At 40.7% G+C, this 14428-nt stretch overlaps 2 protein-coding genes across 7 annotated transcripts in view; one reads left to right on the top strand and one right to left on the bottom strand.

Moving 5' to 3' along the window:
• Positions 1-3090, top strand: part of RHBDD1 (rhomboid domain containing 1) — a 224936-nt gene extending 221846 nt beyond the window's left edge. Inside the window, exon 12 of the transcript XR_016231410.1 lies at positions 1359-3090. The gene's annotated coding sequence lies outside the window, so the exon portion shown is untranslated. The remainder of the gene's footprint in view (positions 1-1358) is intronic.
• COL4A4 (collagen type IV alpha 4 chain) overlaps positions 1-14428 on the bottom strand; it is a 184696-nt gene that overhangs the window by 46615 nt on the left and 123653 nt on the right. For all 6 annotated transcript variants that reach the window (XM_070070110.2, XM_089328924.1, XM_070070107.2 and 3 more), the window contains 3 exons: positions 13489-13707; positions 12115-12276; positions 701-871 (listed from right to left, as the gene is read on the bottom strand). In XM_070070110.2, the coding sequence (XP_069926211.2) occupies positions 701-871; positions 12115-12276; positions 13489-13707 (552 nt within the window). The remainder of the gene's footprint in view (positions 1-700; positions 872-12114; positions 12277-13488; positions 13708-14428) is intronic.

Genomic DNA, 14428 nt, shown 5'->3' with positions numbered 1-14428 from the left:
TCTACACTATAGACCTTCAGTATAGGCCCTGGTATTTCTGAATTCTGATGCCTTCATGCTAAAAGAGGACTGGAGTAGACACGAGAGCAGTGAGCCATCCAAGCTGAAAGTCAATATCCCTGACCCTAGGGCATAGGTGAAACCCAGTCCTCTTAGCAGAAGGATTTATGGGCCCTATGGACCTAACTTACCCAACCCCCTCTTTCCATTCACCTACTCCAGAACATTCTGCCATTGGAAATAAAGGAGAGGACAAGAACAAGGGAGAAAAACTAAAGTAGCAAGTTCTATGGGTATAGTCATATACAACAGGCTTCACTAGATGGTGTTTAGGTTTATTAAATGGGAGGGAATAATGACAAAGTGTAACCCACCGGGGCCGGCACCGTGGCTCACTTGGTTAATCCTCCACCTGCGGCACCGGCATCCCATATGGACACCGGGTTCTAGTCCCAGTCGCTCCTCTTCCAGTCCAGCTCTCTGCTGTGGCCCGGGAAGGCAGTGGAGGATGGCCTGAGTGCTTGGGCCCTGCACCCGCATGAGAGACCAGGAGGAAGCACCTGGCTCCTGGCTTCAGATCGGTGTAGCTCCGGCTGTAGTGGCCATTTTGGGGAGTGGACCAACGGAAGGAAGACCTTTATCTCTCTTTCTCACTGTCTAACTCTATCTGTCAAATTAAAAAAAAAAAAGTGCAACCCACCTTTTGGACCTGGAAAGCCAGGTAGTCCATCTTCCCCCAAGGGGCCTGGGATTCCTGGGGAGCCTGGGGGTCCATCTGCCCCTGGCCGTCCTGGGAGTCCAGGGAGGCCCTTCATTCCAGCTGGTCCAAGAGGTCCCATATCTCCTTGTGGCCCTTTCCAACCTGGGACACCTGAGAGAAACCACAGTGACAATATCAACAAGAGCAACAAGGGTGTGGGAAGACTCAACACTGGCTTCACACACAGTCAGGAAAAGCTCTCTTGGTAGCCTAGATTATGTATCTATGACCCATTAAACAAACATAAAACACTATTGATTGACTAAAATAACAGTAGCAACTTAACACCTAAGAAAATATTTTTCTGGATGCCATAAAAAGAAAAGCAGATCATCTGAATAAATATATCCCAGGAGGAAATATCAAGATTATAAAGATATTTTTGATTTAAAAAAGGCTTAGAGGCGAAGGACACAAATCTTCTTTCTTGAGTGAGAAAGACTAAAAGAAGAAAACTTTCCCAGCACTTTCTGAGGCTCTGGCCAAGAGAATCTCAGCCAGGCCATTAACTGTGATGAAAGAATTGTAGGATTATTGGTACTCAAAATAGAGTTGTAGAGGCAAGTTTTATCCCAATCTTGTTTTGACTTTTTTCCAGTGGCCATATTCCTGCCTAAGGATAAAAGCAATCAGATTTGAATAGCAGAGTCGACAATCTGAATGGTGAAATGAAGATCATATTGGAAATAGCCCTGCTATGGTGTGAATGTACTTCCTACGTGGACCCTACCTCTACCATCCTGTTCATATGTTGAAATGATCATCAGGTGCCATCTATGAGGCATGATTCCTCACCAGACACCAGATCATCTGGAGCCTTGATCTTGGACGTCCCAGCCTCCTGAGCTGTAAGAAGTGCCTTTCTGTATGTGTGTATGTATTATGTATGTATGTGTCTTGTAATTACAACATTAGGAACACGGTAATTATTCCCACTAATTCTGCCCTCCTATCCACTCTCCCATCCCTCTTCTTCCCTCTCCTGTTCCCTGTCCTGTTTTTCACTAAGATTTATTTTCATTTAAATTTATATGCAGAGGACTAACTTTATTCTAGGTAGAGTGTTCAATGCTTAGTCTGAGAAAGAAAAAGAAAGAAAGAAAAAAAAACTGTTCCTCAACAGTCCAGATAAGGGCAGTTCAAAGTTATTGCATCTCAAAGGTGATCTTCCTTTTTTCCCCCTTCTTCTTTTCCCTTCATTCCTCCCCCTTCTTTCCTTTTAGAAACTTAATTATCTTTAAAGAAGAACCCAAGAATGATATATCTTTTACAAGCTCTTAGACATAACTATGAGACATAAGAATATCCTCCACTTAATACACTAAAAGGAAGTAATCCTTGAGAACAAGTGTTACTATTAAGTCTCATAATACAACTCTTTGGGGACAGATATTTTGCATGGGAAGTTACTGCACAGTGACTCTTGTTGTTTATTTAACAACTAACACTTATGTATGATGCCAGTGATCATCCAAGGCTCTTGACATGAGCTGCCTAGGTTATGGAAGCCTTTTGGATCCACTAGCTCGATAAGGCCATCAGCAAAGTGGAAGGTCTCTACTGCCTTCAGAGAAAAGTACATCCTTCTTTGGTGGCCACTTTTTCCACCGGAGTCTCACCCACAGAGGTCTTTTATGTAGAACATGTTTTTGCCACAGTGTCTTGGTTTTCCATGCCTGAAATGCTCCCCTGGGCTTTTCAACCAGACCAGAATGCCTAAAGGGCTGATTCTGAGGTTGGAGTGCTACTTAAAGTGATTGTCATACATGAGTCTGCTCTGTGGACTGTTTCTCATGATGGAGCATTTCACTCCTTTTTAATTCTATTATTATTTCCACACACTTAGTCATATTTATATGATCACTTGAACACTTGATCCTATCTATATGGTCACTTGACCACTTAATCCCATCCATTTGATCTCTATAATAATTAATCTGCTATTTTTACCAGCCAGCAAAAGGGAATTTGGGGTCCCATATCAAGTTTTTAAACTGTACCCTTATAAGTAATTCATAGGAATATATGCAGAACTATACTGATAAGCAGTTACAAACTTCATACATTTCACAATTACAACTTTAGGATCTTTTTACTTCTTCCTACTGTGCCCACCCTCCACTCACATTCCCATCCCCCTTCCTCTTTGCTTTCTTATTCTCACTCTTATTTTTTACTAAGATATATTTTCAATTAACTTTATACACATCTGGTTAACTATGTTAAGGAAAGAGTTCAATGATTAGTATGAAAGAAAAAAGATAAAGAAGATATGATAAACAAAAAGAAAAACAAAAATAAAAAATAAAAAGCTGTTCCTCAACAATCAAGATAAGGGACGTTCAAAGTCATTGCTTCTCAAAGTGTCAATTTCATTTCTACAGGTTGCCTTTTAGGTGCCCTATTAGTTATCACAGGTCAGGGAGAACATGTAGAATTTGTCCCTTTGGAAGTAGCTTATTTAAGTATAATGCTTTCCAGATTCATCCATTTTGTTGCAAATGATTGGATTTCATTTATTTTTACTGCTGTATAGTATCCCATGGTGTACATATCACATGATTTCTTTATCCAGTCTTCAGCTGATGGGCATTTGGGTTGATTCCATGTCTTTGCTATTGTGAATTGAGCTGCAGTAAAAATGGAGGTACAGCTAGCTCTTTCACATGCTGCTTTCATTTCCAGTGGGTAGATTCCCAGGAGTGGGATGGCTGGGTCATCTGGTAGGTCTATATTCAAGTTTCTGAGGTATCTGCATACTGGCTTTGATAGTGGCTTTACCAGTTTACATTCACATTAACAGTGGATACGGTACCTATTTCCCCCACATCCTCACCAGCATTTGCTATTTGTTGATTTCTGTATGAAATCCATTTAACTAGGGTGAAGTGAAACCTCATTGTGCTTTTGATTTGCATTTCCCTGACAGCTAGTGATCCTGAGAATTTTTTCATTTGTCTATTTACCATTTGGATTTCCACTTTTGAAAAATGTCTGTGTAAGTACATTGCTCATTTCATAACTACATTGTTTTGTTGTTGTTGAGTTTCTTGATCTCCTTATATATTCTGGAATTTACCCAGAGGAGGAGGAGGAGGAGGAGGAGGAGGAGGGGGAGGAGGAGGAGGAGGAGGAGGAGAAGAAAGAAGAAGACCTAAATGAAAGATCTCTGTGAGTGAGATCCCAGTGGAAAGAACAGGGCCATCAAAGAATGAGGTACCTTTCTCTGAAGGGAGGAGAGAATTTCCACTTAACTATGACCCTGTCTGAATAAGATCGAAGTCAGTGAACTCAAAAGGCTTCCATAGCCTTGGCAATTCATGACTAGAGCCTAGGGAGATTACTGACGCCATAAACAAGAGTGTCAAATTGTTAAGTCAACAACAGGAGTCACTGTGTACTTACTTCTCATGTGGGATCTGTCCTCAATGTGTTGTCCAATGTGAAGTAATGCTATAACTAGTACTGAAACAGTATTTTACACTTCGTGTTTCTGTGTGGGTGCAAACTGATGAAATCTTTACTTAATATATACTAAATCAATTTTCTGTATATAGATAATTGAAAATGAATCTTGATGTGAATGGAATGGGAGAGAGAGCGGGAGATGGGAGGGGTGCGAGTGGGAGGGAAGTTATGGGGGGGAGTCATTGTATTCCATAAACTACTTTGGAAATTTATATTTACTGTATAAAAAATAAAAGGCAAAAAAAAATTAAAAAATCCTTTATCAGTTGTATAGTTTGCAAATATTTTCTCCCATTGTGTCCATTGCATCTTAACTATGCAAATTGTTTCTTTTGCAGTACCGAAGATTCTCAATTTGATGTAATCCCATTTGTCAATGTTGGCTTTGATTGCCTATATGTCTCTGGGGTCGTTTCCAAAAACTCTTTGTCTATGCCAATGTCTTGTTGCATTTACCCAATGTTTCTTAATAATTTTATGGTGTCGGGTTGCAGATTTAGGTCTTTAGTACATTTTGAGTGGATTTTAGTGAATGGTGTAAGGTAGGGGTCTTGCTTCATGCTTCTTCATGTGGTGAACTAGTTTTCCCATCACCATTTGTTGAAGAGATTGTCCTTGCTCCTTTTCAAAGACAACTTTCAGGTTTAGGAATTAAGGTGATGCTGGCTTCATAGAAAGAATTTGGGAGGATTCCCTGCCTTTCAGTTGTTTTGAATAGCTTGAGAAGAATTGGAATTAGTTCTTCTTTAACTGCTTGGTAGAATTCAGTAGTGAATCCATCCAGTCCTGGGCTTTACTTTGTTGGGAGGGTCTTTATTACTGATTCGAGTTCTGTTTCGGTTATTGGTCTGTTTAGGTTTTCTATGTAATCATGGCTTATTTTAGGTAGGTCATATGTGTCCAGGAATCTATCCATTTCTTCTCATTTCCCTTTTGTTGGTGTACAGCTCTTTTTAGTAATATCTGATGATTTTATTTCTATAGTGCCTGTTGTTATATTTCCTTTTTTCATCTCTAATTTTATTCTCCCTCCTTTTTTGGTTAGTGGGCCAATGGTTTGTCAATTTTAGTTTTTTTTTTTTTTTTTTCAAAAAACCAGCTCTTCTTCGATGACCCACTGTTCATTCAGGAGCATGTTGTTGAGTCTCCAAGTGTTTGCATATGATCTAGAGAGTCCTGAGCTGCTTATTTTCAGCTTCATTCCATTGTGGTCTGAGAAGACACATGATAGGATTTCCATTTTTGACAGCAGAGTGGACAGTGAGAGAGAGAGAGACAGAGAGAAAGGTCTTCCTTTGCCTTTGGTTCACCCTCCAATGGCCGCCACGGCCGGTGAGCTGCGGCCAGCGCACCGTGCTGATCTGATGGCAGGAGCCAGGTATTTATCCTGGTCTCCCATGGGGTGCAGGGACCAAGTACTTGGGCCATCCTCCACTGCACTCCCTGGCCACAGCAGAGAGTTGGCCTGGAAGAGGGGCAACCAGGACAGAATCCGGTGCCCCGACTGGGACTATGGAACCCTCGCTAGGCAGAGGATTAGCCTAGTAAGCCGCGGCACGGGCATGATATGATTTCAATGTTTGAATTTGCTGAGACTTGCTTTATGGCTTACCATGTGTTCAGTCCTAGAGAAAATTCCATGCACTGCTGAGAAGAATGTGTATTCTGCAGCTGTAGTATGGAAAGCTCTGTATAGCTATCTGATAGGATCATTTGGTCTACAGTGTCAATCAACTCTATTGTTTCCTTGCTGATTTTCTGTCTGGTTGATCAGTCCATTGCAGAGAGTGGCGTATTGTCCCCCATTACTATTGTATTTGAGTCCATGTCCCCCTTTAAATATATTAATATTTCTTTTAAATAGCCAAGTGCCCTGTAATTAGGTGCATATACATTTATTATAGACACATCTTCCTGTTGAATTGATCCCTTAATCATTATATAGAGCCCTTCTTTGTCTCTTTTAACAGTTTTTGTGTTAAAGTCTATTTTGTTTGATATTAGGATTGCTACCCAGTTCTTTTTTGGTTTGTGTTAACATGGAGTATCTTTTTCCATCCTTTCACTTTCAGTCTGCATGTATTTTTGTTGGTGAGATGTGTTTTCTTTTAACTTTTATTTAATGAATATAAATTTCCAAAGTACAGCTTATAGATTACAATGGCTTCCCCCCCATAACGTCCCTCCCACCCGCAACCCTCCCCTTTCCCACTCCCTCTCCCTTTCCATTCACATCAAGATTCATTTTTGATTCTCTTTATATACAGAAGATCAGTTTAGCATACATTAAGTAAAGATTTCAACAGTTTGCTCCCACACAAAAACATAAAGTGAAAAAATACTGTTTGAGTACTAGTTATAGCATTAAATCTCAATGTACAGCTCACTAAGGACAAAGATCCTACATGAGGAGTAAGTGCACAGTGACTCCTGTTGTTGACTTAACAATTTGACACTCTTGTTTATGGCATCAGTAATCTCCCTAGGCTCTTGTCATGAGCTGCCAAGGCTATGGAGCCCCCTGAGTTCACCGACTCTGATCATATTTAGACAAGGCCATGGTCAAAGTGGAAGTTCTCTCCTCCCTTCAGAGAAAGGTACCTCCTTCTTTGATGACCCGTTCTTTCCACTGGGATCTCACTCATGGAGATCTTTCATTTAGGTTTTTTTTTTTTTTCCCAGAGTGTATTGGCTTTCCATGCCTGAAATGCTCTCATGGGCTTTTCAGCTGGATCCGCATGCCTTAAGGGATGATTCTGAGGCCAGAGTGCTGTTTAGGACATCTGCCATTCTATGGGTCTGCACTTCCCATGTTGGATCGTTCTCTCCCTTTTTATTCTATCAGCTAGTATTTGCAGACACTATTCTTGTTTATGTGATCTCTTTGGTTCTTAGTCCTATCATTATGATCAATTGTGAACAGAAATTGATCAATGGGACTAGTGAGATGGCATTGGTACATGCCACCTTGATGGGATTGAATTCAAATCCCCTGGTATGTTTCTAACTCTACTGTTTGAGGTAAGTCAGCTTGAGCATGTCCCGAATTGCACATCTCTTCCCTCTCTTATTCCCACTCTTATATTTAACAGTGATCACTTTTCAGTTAAGTTTCAGCACATAAGAATAATTGTGTATTCTAACCGATAGAATAAATAAAGGGGAGAGTGATCCAACATGGGAAGTGAGATACTCAGCAGACTCATAGAATGGCGGATGTCCTAAATAGCACTCTGGCCTCAGAATCAGCCCTAAAGGCACTCGGATCTGGCTGAAAAGCCCATGAGAGTATTTCAGGCATGGAAAGCCAAGACACTCTGGCAAAAAGATCTCTGTGAGTGAGATCCCAGTGGAAAGAACAGGTCTTCAAAGAGGGAGGTGCCTTTCTCTGAAGGGAGGAGAGAACCTCCACTTTGACTATGACCTTGTCTAAACAAGATAAGAGTCGGAGAACTCAAGGGGCTTCCATAGCCTTGGAAACTCATGACTGATGCATGGGGAGATTACTGATGCCATAAACAGGAGTGTCAATTTGTAAAGTCAACAACAGGAGTCACTGTGCACTTACTCCTCATGTAGGATCTCTGTCCTTAATGTGCTGTACACTGAGGCTTAATGCTATAACGAGTACTCAAACAGTATATTTCACTTTGTGTTTCTATGGGGGTGCAAACTGTTGAAATCTTTACTTAATGTACACTAAACTGATCTTCTGTTAAAAAAAAAAAAAAAAAAAAAAGAAACTATCAATTCCCAACTTGACTCTCACTGGGATTAAACATGACAATAGGTCTGATCTGATTTCATCATCATTTAAAAAAAATCATCTATTATTTTTCACTTTATGTTTCTGTGTGGGAACAAACTGTTGAAATCCTTACTTAAGGTATAATAAGCTGATCTTCTGTATACTAAGATAATCGAAAATGAATCTTGATGTGAATGGAAGGGGAGAGGGAGTGGGAAAGGGGAGGGTGGTGGGTGGGAGGGAGGGTATGGGGGGGAAAGCCATTGTAACCCATGAGACGTACTTTGGAAATTTATATTCATTAAATAAAAGATAAAAAAAAAAAAAAGAAAAAAAAAAAAAAAGAATAATTGTGTATTGATTACAGTATTCAACCAAAAGTATTAAGTAGAACAAACAAAAAAATACTAAGAAGGATAACATATTAAGTTGCTCATCAACAGTCAGGGTGAGGGCTGATCAAGTCACTGTTTCTCATAGTGTTCATTTCACTTTAACAGGTTTCCTTTTTGGTGCTCAGTTAGTTGTCACCTATCAGGGAGAACAAGTGGTATTTGTCCCTTTGGGATTGGCTTATTTCACTCAGCATAATGTTTTCCAAATTCCTAACAGGGATCACTTTTCAGTTAAAATTTAAACACCTAAGAATAACTGTGTGTTAATTACAGAGTTCAACCAATGGTACTAGAACAAAAAAAAAATACTAAAATGGATAAAGTATTACATTGTACATCAACAGTCAGGACAAGAGCTGATCAAGTCACTGTTTCTCATAGTGTCCATTTCACTTCAACAAGTTTCCCCTGTGGTGCTCAGTTAGTTGTCACCTATCAGGGAGAACATATGATATTTGTCCCTTTGGGACTGGCTTAATTCACTCAGCATGTGTTTCTTGTAGGCAGCAAATAGATGGGTTTTGTTTTTTATTCATTCAGCCAGTCTGTGTCTTTTAGCTGGAGAGTTGAAGTCATTTACAATCAGGTTAAAAATTGTGAAGTAACAACTTTGCCCTGCTGTTTTTCCAAAAGGAGTCCTATCTTTTACTTTGGTTTTTTTACTTTTACTGGGTGATTTTCTGTCTTCACCTTCTTTTGTATTCATGTTCCTGTTTCTGTGTATCTGTATGTAGCACATCCTTGAGCATCTTTTCTAGGGCTGGGTGGGTAGTGACAAATTCTTTCAATTTCTGTTTGTTATGGGAGGTCTTTGTTTCACCTTAATTCCTTTATGAGAGTTTTGCAGAATACAGTATTCTGGTTTGACAGTTTTTTTCTCTTAAGACTTGGATTCTATATCACCATTCTCCCCTAGCCTGTGGGGTTTCTGATGGGAAGTCTTCTGTGAGTCTAATTGGGTTTCCTCTGAGTGTAATCTGAGATTTCTCTCGTGCATATTTTAGAGTCGTTTCTTTATGTTTTACTATGGAGAGTTTTACTACAAAGTGTCTATTGGGAGTTCTATGTGCTTCTTGTACTTGGATGACACTTTCTTTCTCCAAATTTCAGAGGTTTTCTGTTATTACTAAGCCTTCTAATCTTTTCTCTCTTCCACATCTTCAGGAACTCCTAGGACTCAAATGTTGGCTCCTTTGATAGTATCTTGTAGATCTCCAACAGTGTTTTTTAGTTTTCTAATTTCTTCTACTTGTTTTTGTCTGACTATAAAATTTCTAGAGATTTGTCTTCTAGTTTGGATATTCTTTCTTCTTCCTCACCTACTCTGTTTTTAAGACTTTCCACTGCATTTTTATTTGACCTATTGAATTCTTCATTTCTATTATTTCATTCTTATTTCTCTTTAATATCTGAATTTCATGGGAAAAATTTTCATACATATTATGTATATTTTTCTTTAGTTCATTAATTTGTTTCTGATTGCTTTTAAGTAATTCAATAATTTGTTTTATGAATTCCATTTCTGGCATTTCCTCAATCCCTTCATCCTCACTTTATTTTTTTTTTTTAAAGACTTACTTTTTATTTGAAAGTCAGAGTTACACAGAGAGAGGAGAGGCAGAGAGAGAGAGAGAATGAAAGAGAGAGAGAGATCTTCTATCCACTGGTTCACTCCTCAGATGGCTGCAGTGGCTGGAGCTATGCCGATCTGAAGCCAGGAGCCAGGAGGTTCTTCTGGTTCTCCCACGTGGGTGCAGGGGCCCAAGCACTTGGGCCATCTTCCACTGCTTTCCCATGCCATAGCAGAGAGCTGGATAGAAGTGGAGCAGCCAGGACTTGAACCAGTGCCCTTATGGGATGCTGGCACTTCAGGTGGCAGCTTTACCCGCTAAGCCACATCACAGGCCCCCATCCTCACCTTCTAATATTGAAATGTTGTGGTGTTCCTTTGGGAAGCTCATAGTGTCTTCCTTATTCTTATTTAAATTTTTTCCTTTGTCTTTCAACATTTATGTATGTTTTTATTGTCTTGTGCTTTTATTCATTCTGTGTCTCTGTGGCTTAGTGGGATGCCTATGCTTTCATGAATACCATATGGTGTGTGCTGGGTCAGGCCAGGGTGCTCTGTTCAGTATTCCAGGATGGAGCAAGTATCCAAGGTAAGACCCCCTTGGGCTTGGTAGCTCTCTTCTGGTTATCTGGATGGAGGAGAATGGCCACCTCTGTTGGTGTGACCTGCCCTTCTCCTCACAGCTATAGTACACCCTGGTGTCAGTCCCTGGTGTGCCCAGCACTCATTTGCACTGCTTGATCTGTGGAGTCTTTCCTGTGATGTTCGTTCCTCTGTTACGAGCTGCTATAGGTAACCAAGGAGCTTGGGTGGTGCCGGAAGTGCTCTGTAGTTGCTCAGGGCCTAGCCATACTTTGCCTCCTCTTATCAGTGACTGTTTTCTCAGACTCAGATCCCAGGGTGGGTTTTGTCTCTGGTTAGGTCTGTGGATCATGGGTGCACAGATCCCCACCCACTGGAGTCCTCACTGCTCTATGGTTGTGCTCAGGTAGATTTCCATGGGGGGGGTTCCCCCCTCCCCTCCTGTTGCTGGGAAACTGGTGCAGTACAGCTGGTGGGCTATAGATTGTGTGGATAGGGAAGAAATTCTTCTGAATTGTTGTGGCCCTCGCTGTTTGGGTGGTGGGTGAGGCATCCCCCACTATTGTGGGGCACATGCACGGGAGGTGGGAATCTCAGCCACCTGCCTGTGCACCGCCCCCTCCCCCCCAAAAAAAAGAAAAAAAATGACTGGGGGGAAGGCAAGAGCGGTGCTCGCTCTATCTATCTATCTATCTATCTATCTATCTATCTATCTATCTATCTATCTTCTCTTCCTGTATGCTGTCCCAAGGGGCTCACATGGAACTTCAAAAGCATTTCACCAAACTCTCCCTCCTGCTGCTATCTGCAGCACCATGGGCCTGTGGATTTCCCTCTCACCTGGTCTGCCAGGGCCAGCTTTCTCCTTCCCATGGCTAAGTGACTGCTGTTTTTTTGATGTGTAGTTGCTCTTTCGGTATGGACCTGGACTATCTCTATTGTTTTTGCTGGGTTTCCTACTGCAGATTTCCCATGGTTTTACCTTAGGTATGTACTTTCTCCCCTTTTTAAATATTTATGTTGCCCTGCATGAGTCGGACCATCTTGTCACTATTCTGCCATCTTGGAACCTTTGCCTTTCTGTTTATAAATTGCCTAGTCTTTTGTAAGAGCAACCCAAATGGACTAAGACAGTCATTTAATACTTTGTGCTGAGAGACGCCTTCATAGATCTCTCTCACTCCTACCTGACTTTGCTGGGTATGCCAAGAATGCAAGGTCCTAATGCTTTTCACCAGGCTATTTCTCAAGGTTGTACTTATAATGAATGATTTTGACAGATGATATAGTGCCTCCCCCCAAATATAAGGCAGGCTTCTTGCAGGCTGCTGTAAACTTCCAGTTTACAGTTCAGTGCTCCTCCCAGAGAATGCAACCCAACGCACCAGTGACACCCAGCGAGCTCCACTTACGTCACCCCCATGGAACTTACATGCTATGAGGAAATGACACAAACCAACAAGGAACTGATGGGAACAAAGTCCTTTGTCTCTGACCTAGGACTCTTGCTTCTGCCAGCATCCTGGGGAAAGCAAGAGGTGAGCTCTCTGCAGGTGAGGTCAACTCCAGAGCCTTCCCAGTTGTCACTTACCTGGACTGCCTGGAGCACCGGGGAGACCTGGTTGTCCTGGAATCCCTGGAGTGCCTCTTTCACAGGAATGGCCAGGTATTCCTGGGACCCCTGGAAATCCAGTTCTACCTTCTCTGCCTTTGGGACCCTTGAGCCCCGGCAATCCTGGAAGGCCAGCTGCCCCTGAAAGGATACAAGCTTTCCAAGACACTCATGGTATAAAGCTGTGCAGACGCCTACAGCAAGTGATTCATGCATATCAATACTGGAAGTAAATATTGTGATACTGACTCAGGGCTCAAATGAGTTAAATCTCTGAATGAGTTTTTTCTTTTTTTAATCATACATCTAGTGAGCTCCAGATGAATGGAAAATATCTCAAATTGCTAAGTTCCTTGAGAAGGTTATGTGGATTACAAAGAAGTTTCCTGTGCAAATAAGAAACCTGATTTTAATTAACCTCTAATATTGTAACAGGCCTTACACCAAATTTTAACGATATTGGCAAATTTGTTTGTACTGTATGAATCCACATTTTGTAAGAGATTTCATCATTTGCACTCTCAAATTTCTGTTTGTTGGAAAGACAGCGTCATAATCTTCAGAAGGAAAAATAAATCTTCCATAATTAATTCTACATCGTAATCTAAGAACCTATTTTATTTTTTCATTTTTCATGTACTTTGTTTTGTATGTTTACATTTTCAAAATAGTAATTACAATGCACAATTTCTGAATTATTTAACATTGCATGTTAATCTATAGATAATCTTTATGTATTGTCATCTTTACAAGTATGTAAAAAGTATTCCGGTGTTTGTGTGTGTGTGTTACTTAACTCTCTATTATTTCCAATTTTTCCTCTGCTGGAGATATTACTCCAACATTATTTTCCTATCTATAATATTTTTCTCCTGCCAACCACTTCCCTTAGTACATTTTGCAAGTGAAACAGTGGGATAACTTGGGTCAAAATTATTTTTATTGACTTGCATATGTGTTATCTTGTTACTTCCCATGTTGTTGTGTAACTGAATGTGAATATCTGGACTTACAAGTTGCCATGTAAGATCCTTGAGCAAAGTTGGTACCAGGACACCGTGCAGATACCAAAATCTGAGGATTTAAGCCCCTCAAATAAATGGCCTATAATTTGCTTACAACTTATGTACATCATCCTATATAACTTAAATCATCTGTATATTACTTATAATATACATATAATATACTTATAATATACATATAATATAAATACTATGTAAATAGTTGTGATACTGTGCTATCTATGAATAATGACAAGAAAAAATCTGTGCATGATCAGTACAGGTGTAATTTTTTTAAAGCATATTTTTGATCCAATGTTGGTTGAATTTGTGGACAGCTGAGCCCTCATACCTTCAGCCCCGGAATGTCCTGGATGACCTTTGGGTCCTTTAGTCCCTGGCTCTCCTGGAAGACCCCTGATTCCTGGGGGGCCTGGGTGACCAAACGCAGAGTCTCCTGGGATTCCTTTCTGACCATTCATGCCAGATGGCCCTGGAGGGCCTGGGGGCCCATCAGGAGAGGACCCCTTTTCACCTCCAAAACCTGGATCTCCCACATCACCACGAAAACCTATTTAACAAAACAAGTTTTTAAGTTGTTACATGTACAGGTATAATGTGTGTGTGTGTGTGTGTGTGTGTATGAATACATTGAGAAAGATCCATTTCTAAAAATTACAGGAATATTACTAAAACTCAGAGCAGCTTAATGAGCAGTGCTATTTTTGCCCCATTTTATACAAAGATAAACTGATGCTTCCCTAATTAAGCTTGCACTCTCTGCTATACATGCTGCCTAGACTGAGCAGTTTGAAGAACATGGTACACTAGTAACAGCTTATAACTTGTACTTCTAGGAAACATAAAGCTATGATAATATTCGAGTTATCACAAGACAGCAAAATGGGCAGGGGTTGTGGGTCAGCAGGTTAAGCTGCTGCTTCGAATGCCGACACCCCATATTGGAGTGCCTGAGATAGAGTCTTGCCTCCACCTCTGCTCCAGCTTTGAGCACACTGGGAGGCAGTAGGTGATAACTCAAGTACTTTGATCCCTGCCACTCATGCCAGAAACCTGGATGGAAGTCCTGGCTTCTGGCTTAGTTCTGGCCCAGAACTGGCTGTTGTAGATACTTGGAGAATGAACCAGCAGATGGAAGATCTCCCTATATGTCTCTCTCTGTCTCTCTCTCTCTTTACCAAAATAAAAACCATTTTCCCAATATGTGAAGATCTCTGGGCCGTTTCCTTATAAAAATTATGCCCTTTCAGAAATATTTTAAAGTGGCTGGT

The sequence above is a fragment of the Oryctolagus cuniculus genome, chromosome 3 (assembly GCF_051225735.1).
Source record: "Oryctolagus cuniculus isolate XC-2025 breed Fujian yellow rabbit chromosome 3, ASM5122573v1, whole genome shotgun sequence".
In the NCBI taxonomy this organism is placed as follows: Eukaryota; Metazoa; Chordata; class Mammalia; order Lagomorpha; family Leporidae; genus Oryctolagus; species Oryctolagus cuniculus.
Note: the sequence above shows the minus strand (reverse complement) of the source record. Positions and strands in the feature narration are given on the sequence as shown.